Source organism: Nipponia nippon, unplaced genomic scaffold (genome assembly GCF_047370975.1).
Source record: "Nipponia nippon isolate SJK-2023a ecotype South Korea unplaced genomic scaffold, ASM4737097v1 scaffold_3, whole genome shotgun sequence".
In the NCBI taxonomy this organism is placed as follows: Eukaryota; Metazoa; Chordata; class Aves; order Pelecaniformes; family Threskiornithidae; genus Nipponia; species Nipponia nippon.
Window position 1 is genome coordinate 113,502,023 of NW_028262347.1, and position 17,909 is coordinate 113,519,931.

At 47.2% G+C, this 17,909-nt stretch overlaps 1 protein-coding gene across 1 annotated transcript in view; it reads left to right on the top strand.

The window, feature by feature from the left end:
- Positions 1–1,305: 1,305 nt before the first annotated feature.
- The window catches only part of SORCS3 (sortilin related VPS10 domain containing receptor 3), a 321,133-nt gene continuing 304,529 nt past the window's right edge, over positions 1,306–17,909 (top strand). The window contains exon 1 of the mRNA XM_087766350.1: positions 1,306–2,206. Within this exon, the coding sequence (XP_087622476.1) occupies positions 1,604–2,206 (603 nt within the window). The 5' untranslated portion in view covers positions 1,306–1,603. The remainder of the gene's footprint in view (positions 2,207–17,909) is intronic.

Genomic DNA, 17,909 nt, shown 5'->3' on the forward strand with positions numbered 1-17,909 from the left:
AAGGAAACCCCACCGCTCTCCCAGGGCGATCCATCCCCGGTCCTTTCTCTGTCCCGCTCTCCCTCCGCTCCTCGTGAGGCGGGAGGAACTGTTGAGCCATCCCAGCCGTGGGACTGGCGGTGGCGGGGGAAGACACCGCGGGGAGAGCCGTGTAGCTGGTGGATCCGTCCTTGGACGGCAAAGAATGGCTGATGTGGGAAGTGGGAGGGTGGGACGATTAACATAACGCTAATTATTGACACTTTTGAAAGGGAGGAGGAGAACAGGGGAAGGTCGACCGTGGGTTTGATCTGAAGGGAAAGTGCCGACGTGTTGCTGCAATGAATCTCTCCGGAGGGACGTGGCACAGGCAGGGATGGCTGTGACAAGGGTGACCCCCGGGAGGCTGGGGGACGCCCCGCAGCCGCGGAGGCGGCAGCCTGCCCTCTCCCCTTCGCACCGTGCGAGTACTCACACCTTGTCCGGGGGCTGAAGCTGCAAAGGCTCCTTGGGCTTTGCCAGCAGAAAGCGGGTGTCCTGGCCGGGGGAAGCGTTGCATCCCTGCGATGGGAGCGGGAGCGCTGCACTGCCACGACCTAAAGAAATACAGCTGCCTCGCTCCTTCTCCCGACACAGTCCCGAAATGCTGCTGCAGTGAGCTGCCTGCAGATACTGCCCTTTCTTGGTTTTTCGCCCCCCAGATAAATCCTGCTAGTCTCCCTTCCTTGATGGTGGCAAGGTTGCTGGGATTCCCACGCACACGGGCGGGTTCCCACGGCCGGGAGGCTCCGCTCGGGACAGGCACATTCACATGTCCGGAGCCGGCTCTGGAGCGGGTGCTGCTGGATGGCTGAGGCTGTGGGTACGCTGGTACACACGGGGAGTCACCCAGGAGCTACTCATCCCAGCTGCGCTGCCTTACGCCCCTTACCTATATCCAGCCTTTGTGCGTACATACGCATGCATAGAGACGGGGCGAGGAATACCTACGCTGCTGTAAATACGAGTATATGTAAATATACATCAGGAGAAACTGTGAATGACGGCTGCTTTGTCTCGGGCAGGAGCACACATACCAAATCAGGAGAAAAGGCTGGGTGATGCTCCAGCTGATTCGGTGCGGCGCGGTGTCCCGCTCCCGCCCCCGGCCCCGCTCCCGGCCCCCGGCGGCGCGGCGCGGCTGGTGGCTCGGCCGCGTATTTCAGCGGCGGCGGCGGCTTGGCAAGGCTCGGGGCTCCTCCCCCCGTGTGGTGTTACCCTCTCACTTGATCAAATCCTTGAACGTGAACAGTTTCACTGAAAAGCACTTTTCAAAAAAAAAAAAAAAAATCCACCAACAGTAAGGAACAGAATCCAACTACCGGGGAGGGAGGTTTTTCTTTTTTTCTTTTTTCCTTCTTTCCTTTTTTTTTCTTTCTTTTTTTTTTTTTTCCTGGTCATCGTCTCAGAGGCTGAGGAAGGGGAAAGAGAAAGAAGGAGAGCGAGAGAAAGAGGAGCCTTTTGCAAATAATAATTATTATAATTAGAATCCGGCCCCTTTCTCCACAAAAAAAAAAAAAGGGCCCTAAACGCAGCGCCTCGTCCCCCCTCCCTCTCCAAGCCCCCCGACTCGCTCCGCAACGGCATGGAGAAGGGGACTAACTGCTTTCCGACGTGCCACACCGTTTTTCTCGCCTGGACATGGCTCTTACTTCTCTCTTGGTGTTGCACCGGCGCCGAAATAACTTGCAGATCCTGCTCGTCTCCATCGCCCTCCTGGCCGTCCTCCTCGTCTCGCCTTAGGCAGGAGCAGCGACAGCCGCCGCCGCCGCCGCCGCGAGGATTACGGAGCTGGCCGGGCGGCCGAGCGCGGGGCTCGGCCGGGGCGGCGGCCGCCGCGGAGCCGCTGCCGGGCGGGGAGCCGGGGGGCCGAGCGGGGCCGCGGGGAGCGGCGCTCCGCTCGGCGGGGGCGGGCGGCGGCGCGCCCGGGGGCCGGGGCCCGGCGGCTCCGCGGAGCCGGCGGAGCAGCGAGGGGCGCCGGGCGCTGGCGGCGGGCGGCGGCCGGGGGGTGCCCGCGGCCGAGGGGCAGCGCGGCGGCCGGGCTCAGCCCCGCGGGCCCCTGGAGGAGGGAAGAGCGACGCGGCTGCGAGGGGCAGAGGAGCTGCGGCTGAGCACCACCACCTTCGCGCTCACCGGGGATGCGGCGCACAACCAAGCCATGGTGCACTGGTCCGGGCACAACAGCAGCGTGAGTATCGCCCCATCGACCCGACCCGGCTCGGCTCGGCTTGGCTCGGCGGGGAGGGAGCCGTGTGCCCACCCGCCCGGCGGGATAGTGCCGCGCTAGCCGCTGCGGCCGGGGATGCGGGGAGGAGAGGGGCGCTTGGAGGGCACGTTGCTCTTATTGCCAGGGGGAGATGGGGCGATGGCCGCAGAAAAAGAGAAAAGTTTTCCTGGGAGAAGAGGAAGGAGAAGGGGAACACCTTTCTCCCCCCGCCCCCGAAGGCAGAGCTGCGATCTCCGGGGTAGCGCATTGGGAGCGCCGCCAAAGGGGCCGGGCTGGCCGGAGCCTTCTGCCTTGCGCAGGGAAGACCCCCGGCTCCCGGCTCCAGCCTTGTCCCATGTGCCAGCACCGCTGGGTCCTCTTTCTCTGTCTCTTCGTATGTAATATACACTTCGGCACGCTTCGCTGCCTCTGTGCCCGGGGATGAGTGATGTACAGTAGTGGTGGAAAAGTCCTCCTGTTCCCTGCTCTGTATGCTGGCAATGAGAGAGATCCTATTAATTTATTAAGGGGTGGAGAGCCCCCCTAGCACGTTCAGGGGCTCTGAGAGCAGGCAGGTAGTGCAAGCACAATGAAAAGTTTCTAAAAAATCGATGGCATCTCAAGCCTTTTCTCTGAAGTCAATAATAACGAGTAGCTGAGGTGTCCCTGAAAGTCTGTGGGACTGTGTGTGCGTGTGGGGGGGTGTCCCAAAAGCCCACACGCCATCGTGCCATGGGAGTGCAGGGCCCTCCCTCGCACCCTGCTTTGCAACGCCGGGCAGATGGCTGTGGACAGAACTTCAATTTTCTTTTAACTTGATACCAGAAATACAATTTCCCCTCTGATGTAAAGTCTGAGAACAGGCATAATTTAAAGGACTCCAGGAAACCTTTATGCCTGGTGACAATATTCCCATTATTCTGATTATTATAGCTTGTCGCTGCCTTGAAAATGCCTCTTTTATTGTTTTGCCGCTATTGGAAATGGGTATAAAGCAATTAACAGCATAAAACAGATTGGCTGGATTTTCAGATACATTCTTCATGAAACTGATTAGTCATTAAAAAGCAAATTGTCTATCTATCTATCTGTCTGTCTTTCTATCTATCTATGTACCAACTATAGCTTCATAACGTGCAATTCAAGTACCTCTTTATTTATTTTGACTGGAAGTATTTTTCTCTATTTATTATTACTTAGGCAATAATTCTGACAGCAATGTAGATATTACTTTGATTTAACCAATTTTTAAAGGCAGTTGTGTTTGCCAGACATGAATTCCACTCTCATTAAAGATGAAAGCAAACATTCAAGAGAAAACAGCTGCATGATATATTTTAGCACTACACTTGTCTCTAGGATTATTTATTTTTAATATAACATGGCATGCAATGAAGAAAACAACCTATATGCCCTCTCTTTTGTTTCATTTTGGGGCTGAATCAAGAGGTGTTGAGCAAAAGAAGCTAAAATACCCCCCCCCCCCCATCCCTTCCCAGCATGGATTTCCCATAGTTTTGAGTATTTCTGGTTAAAGTAGCAGAGAAAACTCATTCTATAGGCATTTGCAGGGGAAAGAAACGTTGTTTTTTCTAAAGTGCAGGTCAGAAAGCGATTTTCACAAAATTCTCCCTCCTTGCTTGTTTTTTTTTAATAGAAATATGCTATTTAAATAAATAGTTTCCTTTATTCTTCAACTCTAGATGACTGAGAAGGGTAATAAAGGAAAATGTCTTGATTGTTCACGACTTTCTATTAAGATTTTGCACCTCAAGATACCATGCATTGAAAGCTTCCAACTCAAAAGCACAAGCAAAAGCAAAAGCCTGGTGTTTATTGCCAGTGTGGTGTTTGTAGGAAGGAAAAGCAAGCATGCTAATAAATACTAGTGTTATCTTTTCGTGATTTTTCTAATATGAGGTTTAGCATCTGGAGACTTTTTCTCTCCTGTCTCTTGGAGAAAACTCACTGCATTTAGGGATGAATTGGATTTTTTTTTAAACAGTGTAGAGGGAAAGTTAAATGCTTAAACCTGTGTCCTTTCATTTATTAGTAGAGAAGGCTGAATCCAATGCCTGCTTTTCTACTGCAGTTCAGTTTTTACCTAATTTTACTGTTGGGGTGGCTGTGGCACAGGAATGTCAAGCAATTTGCCCAAGGTCACTCAGGGAAACTGTGGCTTCTTTTGCTGGCCACATTGGTGCCCAGTCTCTCACTTCAAAGCATAGATTTTCTTAAGTCGCAGTAGGCGTACAGCAGCAGGAAGGTATATTGAAAATGGACAAAAGGTATTAACTCATGTGTCATGATTATGCCGGATGACCTAGGAGAGCAGGTAGGACATGTCTGTATGCTATTGTTTTTAGGCTACCAAAGCAGTAAAGATGCGTACAGTTCGCTTTTTACCAGTTCTCTGTTACTTGAACAGACTTCAAAACTCAAGCTTTTGTCTCTTATGATTTATTAAAAACATGATCAATCAAATTTAATGCAATGAAGTAGTATATTTGAAATCAGGCGTTAGTGATGGGGGATTCCTAACAACTGGATGGATTTGCAAAGAAGAGGAAAGCATGGTAATAAAAATATCATGTTTTTACTGGGAAGTATAGACCTACAGACACTCCACAAAAGGGAGATCTTTGCAGCTGCTGCATGTCCTGTTACCTAGAATGTTAAAAACTTCCTGTGCTTTTTTTTTAGTTAGTTAAGAGCAACTCCCCCTCCATCTCCTATCCCCCTTTTCTCCCACGTCCCTTAAATCTCAATTTAACTTATTAAAAAATAATCCCTTCCAGGCAACAAACTTTTGTTTTCTCCATTTGCAGATAGTGAGGTCAGGATTAGGATAGAGGCAGAAGGCTGGTGGGATCGGGGAATTTGAGTTCTCTGCTTTGTCCTGCCCAGAGGCTTTTTCTGTGACCTTAGGAAAGACAATTAACCTCTCTGGATCTCCTCTTCCATGTTAAATGAGGATAGTACTACTTAGCTACCACAAAGTGGTGGTGTGGAGCAGAATTCATTTCTGCTTTCTACAATACCTGAAGATCTTCAAGTGGAAATTGTTAGGAAAAGGCAAAGATACTATTCTGTGTAGAAATGAGGTTTGTGCTCTCTGTGTTCTTGGGAAGGGGATTTGGCTTAATTCAGTGGGTCTGACATCAGAAAAAGGAGACTTGCACTTGGGCTTGAAGTATCAGTCTGCCCTAATAGAAGCATTTATTGAGAGAGGTCACTGAAGCTCTTGAGGGACCTGGTAGAGATCAGACAAAATGTTTTCTTCCTAATGCCTTTCTGAAAGATGGAGAATTTTTAGTGAAAACTACTATTATTCCCAGAAGATCTGCAAGCCATTCTTTTTTCAAAGCCATTCCTCTCTGAACGCACACTGTGTACAAATGTGCTGTTCGGTGAGCAGTTGTATGCTCTACACTTGTTTCCCTTCTCTCTAGATGGCTGTGCTGTTGCATGAAATTTTTCCTCATTCTGCTCACCAGATGCTCTCTTCAGCCTTCCTGTGAAGATGATCTGATTCCTCAGATTATCCTTTCTTCCTTCCTCTCTCCCTGATTTCTAGGATAAGGACCTGCAACAATAAGTAGCAGCACCTTTAATGCTGTTACAGTTTTAAACCTCACTATCTTGTTTCTTGACAATAGTTTTTTCAAGAGATTTCAACAAGCAACAGTGGATAAAACACACTTACTCAGATTGCTCTCCTGATATGATCGCTAGTGGAATGGCAAACGGGAACTGTTGTCATTAGGTTTCAGAGTTGTCACTCTGATGAATGTAGCTGTTTATAGGAAGTACTTAATTCTGTCCATGCTTTTTCCATGATGGAAGTGCTACAAATTCTGTGGTGTTGTGAGTGTTTTTTTTCAATATAAGAAACAAAGATGCACAGTTTTATCTTTCTTTTAACCTCTAGAAGACATTTTCAATCCATTATCTACGGAGAGGCCTCAGCTTATGATCATAGTGTGCTTTAGCTACCCCACGTATACATGCCCTTGCCTTTCTAGTAACCAGAGGCAAGCTTCAGACATAAAGTTGAGGAAATGCACTATAATGCCACAGTAAGAGCAGGAGAGGGCATTTGTTTAAGGCATGTGCAATACTTCAGGTTGTTTCAGCCAGGCCAAGTTCCTATATGATCCTAGGGGTTGGATCTTTAATGCTATAGGAAAAATATCAGCAGTGCATATTTTTATGTCAGTGCAGTGTTCCAGTACAGAACATAAACCTGGAGAAGCATAGTGTACCTAAGTGATGCAGCTGCTACTTGTGCAGACCACACAACTGCATCGATGCTTATAGTATGATCCAGGCTCTGAAAGTTGGGGAAGGCAGGATGAGAGCTGGTGAGAGACTGGACTGGCACCTTGTTTTATCTTGTCAGCCGTGCTACACTGTTTTGCCCAGAGGTCTGGTCAGCCTGTGGCTGTCATCTCTAGAGTTAACATGGTTGCAAGATTCACTCCAGGACTGGGAACATGAGATGTCTTTGGGAGAAGACTCTGGTAAAGAGGAGGCTAATAGTGCTACAGTAGCCTATAGCCACCTGAAGTAGAGTTAGAAAGATGATGTAGTTTACCTTATTGATTGAAGAGGATATAACATGTGGCAACAGCCACAACATATGTCAGATTGGACATTAGGAAGAGTTTCTTCTCAAAGAAAGTAGTGCAGTAAGGCTCCAGAAAGTTTTGGGAATCTCTGTCTTTGGAGATTTTCAAGACTCACGTAGACGTGATCTGATGGTGACAACCCTGCTCTGAATGGGCTCCTGTGATTATTCTCCTCCTGCTACCACTGATCCTTTTTCTTTACCCTGTGCAAGCTCTGAGGGCTGGCAGCGAAAAGCAGGTTGTACAAGTTCTCGCAGTGAAGCCTGTCTCTTCCGGGAATGATTCTTCTGAATGCTGTTGGCAGTGTTCTGGTGTGATCTGCTAATGTACTGGTGGTTTGATGCTGAGACATTACTCACTCCCATGGCGAATTACAAGCTGGGGAGGCTGATGGGCTTGCTGTGTGCCAGGTAGTTTTTCATTAAGATGCCTAGCAATGCAGTGTGCAATGGGCAGAACGAGGTGGGCAATATTTGCAATTCCGAATAGACTGCTATGCTTGGAAGGGAGGAAGAGGAGAAAATGAATCTTTAGGCAGGCAATGCTGCATTTAGTTGTCAGCCATGGGTAACTGCTCCAACAGTCCAGTTGGATTTCAGTTTAAAATGTTAACCAGTGCAAGATGGTGACAAAGCAATCATATTAATTGCACTGCATTTGGTAGATATTTTAATTGCTATTCTAGACTGTTTCTTTCTCAAATGGCTTTTGGCTAGGTTGTGTTCTCATTGCCATTGAATGTAGGCCGGTTGTGTCACAATGTCTTGATGCATTTCCACTTTTCCACTACCTTTAGTAATGAAGTTTGCCACTGAAGTCCTTCTCTAGGACTTTGTCAATCCATATTTAATTAATATTCAAATAGAAGATAGGGAAATAAAAACAAAACTTTTGCATGGCAATTGCTTTTATGGTTGTGTTGAGTCAGTAGAGCAGGAAGAAGGCGTCTGGAAAATATTTTTCAGGTTATTTCTCTCCAGACTGGTTTCATTGCAAAGTCAGATTGATGCCCAGTGGATGGGTCTTGATGTTGCTTGTGGATCCTGTGAAGCTGGCAGATTCCCCGGGCCATTACCCTGCCTAGCACAGCAAGCTGTCAATGTTCTTGTATCCCAGAGCTCAGTAACAGAACTGCTCCTGTTCTAGGTGCCTGTCAGCAGTTTACTGTCAGGCCTCAATACTCAGACTTTTTCATGCTCAGGGATGAGGCCTAGGATTTGTGGTTAAGCTTTCACAGTGATTTAAATGCAAACAGAAACAGCTATGTGATTCTTTAATTAATTTTTTTATGGAAAACATTCATCCAATTAGATGACAAAGTATTTTGAAAATGGGTTTGAGCAGATAATTGATGTTAGGCAGCAGAAATTTTTCCCAAAAGGGAGGTGAGATGAGACAAATACTTTCTTAAATGCAAGACTGTGGGAAGATGAAACTTTCTGAGAGTTTCCAAATTTGTAGCTGGATTCTTCATAGTAGAGATTTTAGAAAAAATATGAAAGCAGTGTTGTCTAATGGGCAAAGCACAGGTTAAGGAGTAAAGATCTTTAATGTTGGTTGTACTAAAGGATACTGGAAGCCAGTCTTGCAAGCAGTCAAGAATTTACTTAAGTGATACCATAATGTCATGCTTCTTGAGCTCCCTGGATGTCTGTAGATAGAATGGAGGACAGCAGTACATGCTTACCTGAGTCAGTACTCTCTTACAAATCCAGATTCATTTCAGGATTGAAGGACAAGTCTGAGTTCATGGTTAGGATTGGTTCCAGAACAATTGCAAGGAAACCTTTGAGTTATGGAGTTAAGGCTTGGGTTTGGCTGGGATCTGGTCAAGTTTAGCTTCCAGTGAGAATCTGTGTTTGAAGGTGTGGAGTCCAACCTGCCTCTAATCAAGACAGTAAATTAAATGACATGTTCCTAGTGAAGCATTGAATGCTGTAAATGCAGAAAGTCCCCAAAGCAGCAAGGTATTTGGTTGGATCCTTAGTGTAATTAGGACTGATCTAGGCCAGTTTACTGTAGTTGAGAATTCAACCTGCAGTATTCTACAGCAGTGAAAAGTGCAAGGTGAGAATGAAAAATGAGTACAGAGGTGAGGAAACATGGGGCAGTACAGCAAGGAGGCCTGTGGGCCCTTTACGTTCTCTGAATTACAGCCACAGGGCTGTGGGTGGATGAGCTTCCTTCTCTTTTGTGCACAGCCCTTCCCTCTCTCTTGCTTGGCTCTGGGAGGTGGGAGTTTGACCTACACTGTAAGCCATGCTGGAGACTGATCTGGTGATGGTACTTGGCAGAGCCCAACAGGGATTTTAAGCTGAAATAACCCTTAGTTGGAAAATACTGCTTTGCTGAAGCCACACCTTTGCATGCAAGTTGCTTGGTTTGCTTAAACTCCCTGCAGGAATCCAAGGCAAACAAATTCCCAAATCCTAACTTCTGTTTAATGTCCAGGGAAAAACTGCAGCATGATTCTTAACATTTACTCCATGCAAAGAGAAGGGCATGGCAGTATTTCCTTTCCTGCCTTTGTGGGGTGTTGTGAGACTGAGGGAGTTGAATAAAGTTTGCTGTGTGTTTCAAGAGTGTGGCTGTATGGGTGTTAAACATTTTTGATAAATCACAGAATCACAGAATGTCCTGAGTTGGAAGGGACCCACAAGGATCATCGAGTCCAACTCCTGTCCCTGCATAGGACAACCCCAAAATTCACACCATATGTCTGAGGGTGTTGTCCAAATGCTTCTTAAATATTGTCAGGCTTGGCGCCATGACTACGTCCCGGGAGAGCCTGTTCCGGTGCTCCACCACCCTCTGGGTGAAGAACCTTTTCCTAATGTCCAACCTAAACCTCCCCTGGCATATCTTCCTGCCATTCCCTCGGGTTCTATCGTTGGTTGCCAGGGAGAAGAGAGCAGCGCCTGCCCCTCCTCTTCCCCTTGTGAGGAAGCTGTAGACCGCAATGAGGTCTCCTCTCAGTCTCCTCTTCTCCAGGCTGAACAGACCAAATGACTTCAGCCGCTCCTCGTACGGCTTCCCCTCTAAACCCTTCACAATCTTTGTGGCTCTTTTGTGGACACTCTCTAGTAGCTTTTTATATTGGGGCGCCCCAAACTGCACACAGCACTCTGCACCAGTGCAGAGTAGAGCGAGACAATCACCTCTCTCGACCGGCTAGCAATACAGTGCTTGATGCACCCCAGGACACGGTTGGCCCTCTTGGCTGCCAGGGCACACTGCTGGCTCATGTTCATTCAAGGCAGAGAGAATAAACTGCTATGGAAATTTTAGGGTTAATTCTCAGCCCTTGTGGCCAGCAGAGTCCCAGCATACAATAAAAATCAGAAAAGATTGATGCTGAATAATTAAACCTCTCTATTTTTTCCTCCCTCTCAGTCCTGAAGGAGACCTGATTGCTCTCCCACTGAAATGAGTGGCAAAGCTCTCTTGTTCAAGGAGGGTCCCTGGCACTGAAGCTGTCACTCTGTTTTCTCCCCTTCGTATTCAGATATGCAACACAAACACTAGCCAGGCAGATCTGCAGAGCACTACAGAGCCTCTGTGCCCAGAATAGCATCACTTTTAATTAGCTCCATCGTGATTTGGACACCCTGGGGTGCAGGCTGTAGGAAAGGGTGCCGGGTTGCTGGTGTGTGAAAAGCAGAGCTGGGCGCTAGAGGGAGCGTGGGCATTTGCTAAAGGAAGGGAAATACTGTAACGGGTGGGGAGGGGGAGCTGGGGCCTGGGAAACGCAAGCTGGAAAGACAGACGCTGCTGAAGTATTGATATGAAAACCTGCTTGGAGTCATTGACTCTGTGAAACTCCTGCTGCTTGGGGTTCCCTCTGCGAGAAAGGAAAATAGTCTTAGCGTGCACTCGGCCGTGGTAAAGCATTTCATCCCCCCTTGCAGCTGATACTATCTCCCTTTTGTGCCATCTCTAATTGCTGCCAGGGTTTTTCCTGAAGATCGGAGTCCTAATGCTGGGGTCTCTCACCTGCTCCGGTCCCCTCCAGCCTGAGCCATGTGCATGTAAAACCACCAGCGTCCCCCCAGGAACTGCCAGCACTGCTGCTGGGTTTGGAGAAGGGATGATGTTAACCTTCACAGTGCCAGGAAGCAGCAATCAGAGCCCTGGCTGCTCCTGACCGAAGCAGTGTGTGCTCCCCACCTCCTCAACTGTTGTGCCCCATTTGGTCACTGGCACTAGCCCCTGAGAATAGCTGTGGACAGACCCCCTTTGCTGCCAATCTTCCTCTCCTGCACCAGTTACAGCTGGTAGGTGAGGGCAGAGGAGTTGTGCTTCATTGCCTCTTTCCCCATTGCCTGATCTGCAGAGGATATGCCTGTCCTGACAGGTCCCTGCCACTTGGGACTCCACAATATTTTGACCAACGTGAGGAGGTTGCACAAATCGTAGTGTTTTTGTTCCTCTCTCCTTTTCCTTCTTGTGAGTGTGGGGGGACAGAAGGGACTGGAATTCATCCTGGCCACTGCATGGTGGGACAAAATAACATTTCTTCCTGGGAAAAGTGGTTGCATTTACTGGTGTCCTTGGGACTGAAATGGATGTTTGGGACTTGGAAAAACTAGGACTGAGCCACAGCAAATCACTTAGGTCAATGATGGGCCAAAGGCCTCTGGATCCTAAAAGCAACTGCTTTGACACTGCTTCAGACACTACGCCAGTCTATAACAAGCAGGTACTGCTGATACATTATCAGTGGACAGTGTTGCTGCTGATACGCTTCAGAAATGGGTTGAGCCCCTTGCAGGCATTTGGTAGAGGACTCCAGGTTAGTGGAGCTGAGGGCTTGAGCACAGAGCTCTGGCTGACTTTCAAGGCAGAGACAAAAGCATGGGTTGAGTTCACATGTGCTTTCTTGGGGTGCTAGAGGAGAGCAGGCTGTGCATGCAGGTTGTCTTCATGATTGGCATGATAGGCGGGTTGTCTTCATGATAGGCACGTGACTTGCCATTGTGCCTAATGGCAGCACACATTGCCCCATGCCTTGGCTTCCCCATCTACAAGGAAGAGTTAACTCACATGCAGGGCTGTTGCTAAGGCTTCAAATGGATGGATATTTGTAAAAGCTGTTGAGTGGAAGAGAATGTATAAAACATGATTATTTAGCTCTTGCCAAAAGTGCGTTAGGACCTCATGGGTGCAGGGAGGAAGGAGTGGGAGCTCTAATTGGTTGTTAGCCTTTCCCTGCAGTTTGTGCCTGATTGGAAAATCCCCTGCAGCTGTGATCAATAGCATCAGGTGCAGGCAAACAGGGCCGCCTGTCCGCAGTCCTTACTTGCCTCTGTCAGAAGACTGGGGGGGGAATTCTTACTGCACAAAGTGTGGGGGGGTGGATGACTGTGTATTTGTGGGTGTTTCTCTGTTCTGGGCTTCCTGTCCTTTACCACCAAACCCTGCCAATTTTGTGCTTACAGGGTGACAGGCATGACTGTACTTAAAAAGCTCTTATGCTGCCTCCTTCAGCTGTGTATTTCAAAGGTCACTAAAAGGAAGGTCAGTTGTATTAGTAACTTTTTTTATTTTTTTGAGAAACTAAGGGATACAAGAGAGGAGGGATCTCTCTGGGTTGTGCTGCTAGAACTAAAGTGGGAAGGCAAGTTTTCTGCTCCTGTTCCTTATTGATATGGCTCCTTAATGGCAAAGGACTTATTTTACTTCATCTGCCGCAGCTCAGGTGTTGGGTGTATTTTCTTTTTAGAAGAGATTGCATGAAAGAAAGGAAAAATAGGTGAGAAGAGGAGCTAAGAGGGGCAAGAACAGAACTCTCATTAATAATAGAAAAGTGGAACGTGCTCAGCTAAAATCATTAACAGATTGATCAAGTTAAAGCACTGCAAAGTTCTGGCTGAAAGTGGTTTAAGAGCATCTTTGTCTGCTGTTCTAATCTGTTTACCAGCATGGCTTCCCAGATTGAGTTATTTCAAATCGCAGCTCCTTTTGAGCTGGATGAGAGTTGTCATGGTGGGAGCCATGAATTGGGGCTTCCAGTGGAAATACAGAAACAGGAGAGGGGTCACATCTATCTGCTGAGGGGGTTGGGTGCTGGCTCTGAATTATGTGGCTTGTTTGTAATGAGTTGGAATAATCCAGGATGATAGTCATAGCAGGGCACATGTAAGTCTGTGTGCCTGTTTGTGCAATCTTGTCATGGGATAATGTAGTAGAATGCAAATTTCAAGCGTCTTGTTAGCTTTTGGAATTGTTAAGGTGGCTTTCTCACCCTTTATGTTACACTTCACGACGCAAGAGGAAAAGTCTCTGCCCTGCACCAGGTACAGGTGAAGGACTCCTGAGTGAGCTGGGGCAGTGAAATCTTTCTTCTGCCTTCTTGAGTGGGGCCTGGGCTGGGTCTTCCCATGTCAGTCTTCTGCAAGGTAGAGGGCTGGGGCAGTATGTGAAGGGTAATATCCTTGTTCTGCCACCCACAGTGTCTTTCTAGCTCTGTTCCCAATCAGCAGAATGGTGGTAGCACGTGACACTATAGTGGGAGTGCGGATGGAGGTGCAGAAGGGTATCTGGGGCTGAGGCCCTGCACTCCGAGACAGACCTACTATCTGAACCGGCATGAACTCTGTGTTTGCAGTGGGACTGGGTTTTGCTTCTTTTTGGGTATCGAAAGGCTGGTGCAAGACACAAGACAGGTGAGCCTGCATGTAAAGGAGCATGGTGACCTTGTGTACGGGAAGCCTTGCTCACAGTGTGTGGTGGGATAGACAGGTAGGCAGGCAGACCTGCGTATCAGGCAGGAGGTCTCTGAAAACCATATTTGTCATCTGGCCTGAAAAAAGGCTTGCCTATGGGATGGTGAGATTGCAAACCAACATGATAGCCATGCTACTTGAGAGAACAGTTATTTTAGAAGAGAGAGGATCTTTATCCAGGTGTGTTTTGGCAACTGTTGGAACAACACCAGGAGAAAATCCCATGCAGTCACAGTGCCCCTATCAGGTGTTATGGAGATATAATAGAGGTGGTTTGACTATCATCGGCCAGACTTTTCTGGGTAGCTGAGCCTTAAGCAGAAGGGCTCTCAGAAAAACATGGGATATGGAATATGGCAGAGAAAGATCTGGCCAGGGCACCCCACCAGATTACAATTTCTGCTGAGTGTTTTTGAGGCTCTGTCCCAGAAGCCACACTGAACACTTAGTTATCTGGCCTGTGAGAGCTGTCTGCTCTCCGAAGAATCAGAAAATGAGTAAAATGCCTGGTCATTTCGTTAAGCAACAGAAGTTAGCCATCACTTATCCTTTAACTGCTTGCCCTTCTGGGGCTCCTCTGTCTCTCAGTGTTTTCTTTCATCTCTGTCGTGATCCCTCGTTCTGCTGCCCATTTGGAGGAGTAAATAGTGGCACATGGTGTACTCAGCTGAGCATTACAGGTGTGCTGGAGGGCTGGCTGTGGTTGACACATGGATCAGCCGGAGCCCTGCCAGCTATTATTTTGGGACCTGCTGAACTTACCGGAACTTGATATCTCTGTGACCTTTTTTTTCCTGTTGAATTCAGTTCCAATTGATCAAGAGATTCCAAAGTTATCCCTCCCATGTGACCTCACAGACAGCATGGTCTGTTTCCTCCAAAGCTGAAATTTTTTTTCTTTTTGAAGGCAACTTAAAACACGACTACAGCATCAGCACTGAGGAGGCCTTAATTTACTTAATTAATATTTTTCACTGTTGTTTTTTGCCAGGCTGCCTGGGAACTCTGTTCCTTTAATCAAAAAGCAACATCACTGGCAGCGTAGCATTCTCAGTTCGCTTGTACTGCATCTCTTTGTTGCAGACTCAATTCTACTCTCTCTTGCTTTTAATTAATTTAAGATTATCTTCATTACTTGTTCCTACCTCACATGCTACAAGTAACAAAGCCTGCATTTCTGAGTTGCACTGAGGTTTTGTTCTGGTGGCTTTTAGCTTTGTGTGCTTTTTTTAATTTAATTTTTTTTTTTTTTTAAATTTGTGCTTCCTGTAGTGCTACTGGAAACAGGCAATAAACTGGATTGGGGAGAAGGTGTCTTAGTGAAAACTCACAGAAAGGGGAAAGAGGCAGGTCTAACTCCAGCACTCAAGAATGAGATCAAATGTTAGATGGTAAAATAAAATATTGGATCATTTGAGAATGCTACGTCCCCTGTAAAAAGGGAGATTCTCATCGTCTTCTCCAAAGACAAAGGTTAAGGTGCTGGAGCATGTCTAAAGAAGGGCAATGAAGCTGGTGAAGGGTCTAGATCACAAGTCTTATGAGGAGCAGCTGAGGGAGCTGGGGTTGTTTAGCCTGGAGAAGAGGAGGCTGAGGGGAGACCTTATCACTCTCTACAACTACCTGAAAGGAGGTTGTAGTGTGGTGGGGGTTGGTCTCTTCTCCCATGTAACAAGTGATAGGACAAGAAGAAATGGCCTCAGGTTGCGCCAGGGGAGTTTTATATTGGATATTAGGAAAAACTTCTTCACCGAGAGGGTAATCAGGCACTGGAACAGGCTGCCCAGGGAAGTGGTTGAGTCCCCGTCCCTGGAGGTATTTAAAAGTCCCCGTCCCTGGAGGTATTTAAAAGTCCCCGTCCCTGGAGGTATTTAAAAGAAGGGTAGATATGGTGCTTGAGGACATGGTTTAGTGGTGGACTTGGCAGTGCTAGGTGAACGGTCGGACCTGATGATCTTAAAGGTCTTTTTCCAACCTAAACGATTCTATGATTCTATGAAAGTCACTGAGTAGTGGAGGCTGTTCTCAGACTGGGGCCTGTATGAGCTGCAGAGATTTCTTCGTATGCTTGTCCTAGTGGAGACAAGGGTGAGAGGCAAGAAGTGATCCCTGGAACATGTGAGGACACGGGAATGAGTTGATATGTGTGTGAAAGCATGCAGTGCTGTTGTTTCTATTTCACAGCTCATGGGGAAACCCCTTGTCTAACACTGTGCATTCTTACCTGTGAGAGTTGTCTGTAACATTTATTGCCCTTGGTATCTAACAGGTTTATCAGTACAAAACTTGCTATGCCTGTGTTTATCAAAATGAGCTGCATGTGAGCACCTGAGAAGAGGATGGGAAGGGATGGGAAAGAGTGGAGATTCCTGGGCTTTTTACATCTTTTAAAATCTTATTTCAATCACTGTGTTCTTATGAAAAAATGCATTTTAGAAATGTAGAAGATACTATGCCTGTGTTTACATGTGTGACCTGATAGCTATAGAACTAGGTATGTAACTATTTAACTAGATAAAATGTAAGTACCATATAACCAGAGATGATTTGGGGCTGTAGTCTGCTTCTGCCTGCTTTTCCTCTGTTTCCTCTCTACACCCTCCTGCTGTAGGTTGTGTGCTCCGATCCCTTTATATAGGATTGCAGGTCCCTTCCTTCTCCTTCCCTTGCTAAGGCCTTTGGACAGTGGCAGCGGGCCTCTGGTATGAGTCAGGAGTGAAGGTTTTTTCTGTGCCTGGCATGGTTGGATCTTGGCAGCCCTCAGTTATAGACCATGCTCCTTAGGTTGAACGTGGTTGTTCATGTGCTGAATTTGGAGCTCTCATAAAGCATGTGTCCTCCCTGGGTTCAGTTCTGCTCTGCTCTCATCTGCAGATCAAACTGATCAGGAGATGGGAGGGAATGGTAACAAAGTGGAGAAGAACTGGCAATTAGTTGGGGTCTGTCCTTGTAACCTTTTCTGTCCTGAGCTAAAAGCTTTTTTTTTTTTTTTTTCTTCTTTCCAGAAAATGCCTGTGGAGTTGTGGGGTTGAGAGATAAGCAGAAAACTGTGTTTAATGGTAAACATTTGGGAGCAAGAATGACTTTTTTTTTTTTTTTTTTTACCCAGGTGTATACATAGTACCTTTCACATATCTTTAAAGGGTGCTGTATATAATAGGGATGGCATAACCTTGCTGTTTGTTTTTGCCTGCATATATGGAATTTGAACTCCCTGAAGAGGAGGCAGTGTGGGCATTCCCTGCCAGCCTGTTCCTACAGACCACAGATGATCAGTTGATGTGGCCTTTTCTGTTGTTTATGTCTTTTTGACCCTGGCCTGTGCTAGTCTCCGGGCTGGCATGCAGGTCAGTTTTTGCTCACTTTCTCCCTCCTGAATATGGGGCCAGAAGATACTTTGCTCCTGCATGATGGTCCCCTGTGGTGAATTCATGCTGACAGGCAGTGCTGGCTACAGGGAAGCTGGTAGCTATTTCAGGTTCATTCTTTATTTAAATGCTTTCCCTCCAGAGGCAGGCTTGTGCCTGACTTGTACTGATGCATTTTCCTTGTGCATCCTTCTGCTGTAGCAGCACCTGCCCAGGGCAGGGACAGATAACCAACATGATGGAAGGAATTAGCATTGGAAAAAAAAAAAAAAAAAGTCCCCTGAGCAAAGCAAGCACAACTACTGGGAACTTAAGCAGTATTTTGATGCTGTGCTGCTTTGTGGCTAAGTCTAACTCCCACTGGGAGAGAAGGGAGGAAAGCGATTATCGGGAGTCAGTGTACAAGTGTCTGGGACATGGTCAGTTCAGGTTAGACGTGCCATGGCTGAATGATGTTTGGAGTTGTCTCAGACAAGAACTGGGCAGAGGAATGCTGTCAGGAGGCTTTTCTCCTAGTTATTTAGGTTGATAAAGTTGAATGGGTCATTCTTACCTGCCAGGGTGCATAAATTGCTGTCATGCAAGCTAAAGCTTTAGACCTCTGGTTAAATGGTCTGTCCTGCCATTAACTGAAGGGAGAGGAAGGACATCAGTAAATACATATTGCCCTTTCTAGGGATAGTGTTCAGCTGATGTTCACAGTTCAAAATCCACTCTGGTTTATGGCGATTTTATGCTGGTGTTGCTCCATAGAGCTTGATTTATACCAGTGTGAACAGGACCCTAATGTGAATATTTCTGTGTGCAGCCTTAGTTTTGCCAGCGTGGGTCTTCGTGTATCTCCTTTACTTTGTGCCCTTGATTCTCCCCCCCCCCCCCCCCCCCCCCCATTCTTCTTGGGTTTTCTTTTTCATTGTCCTGAGCTTGGGACAGTGGAAATGAGTTGCCTGATTGTGGGAAA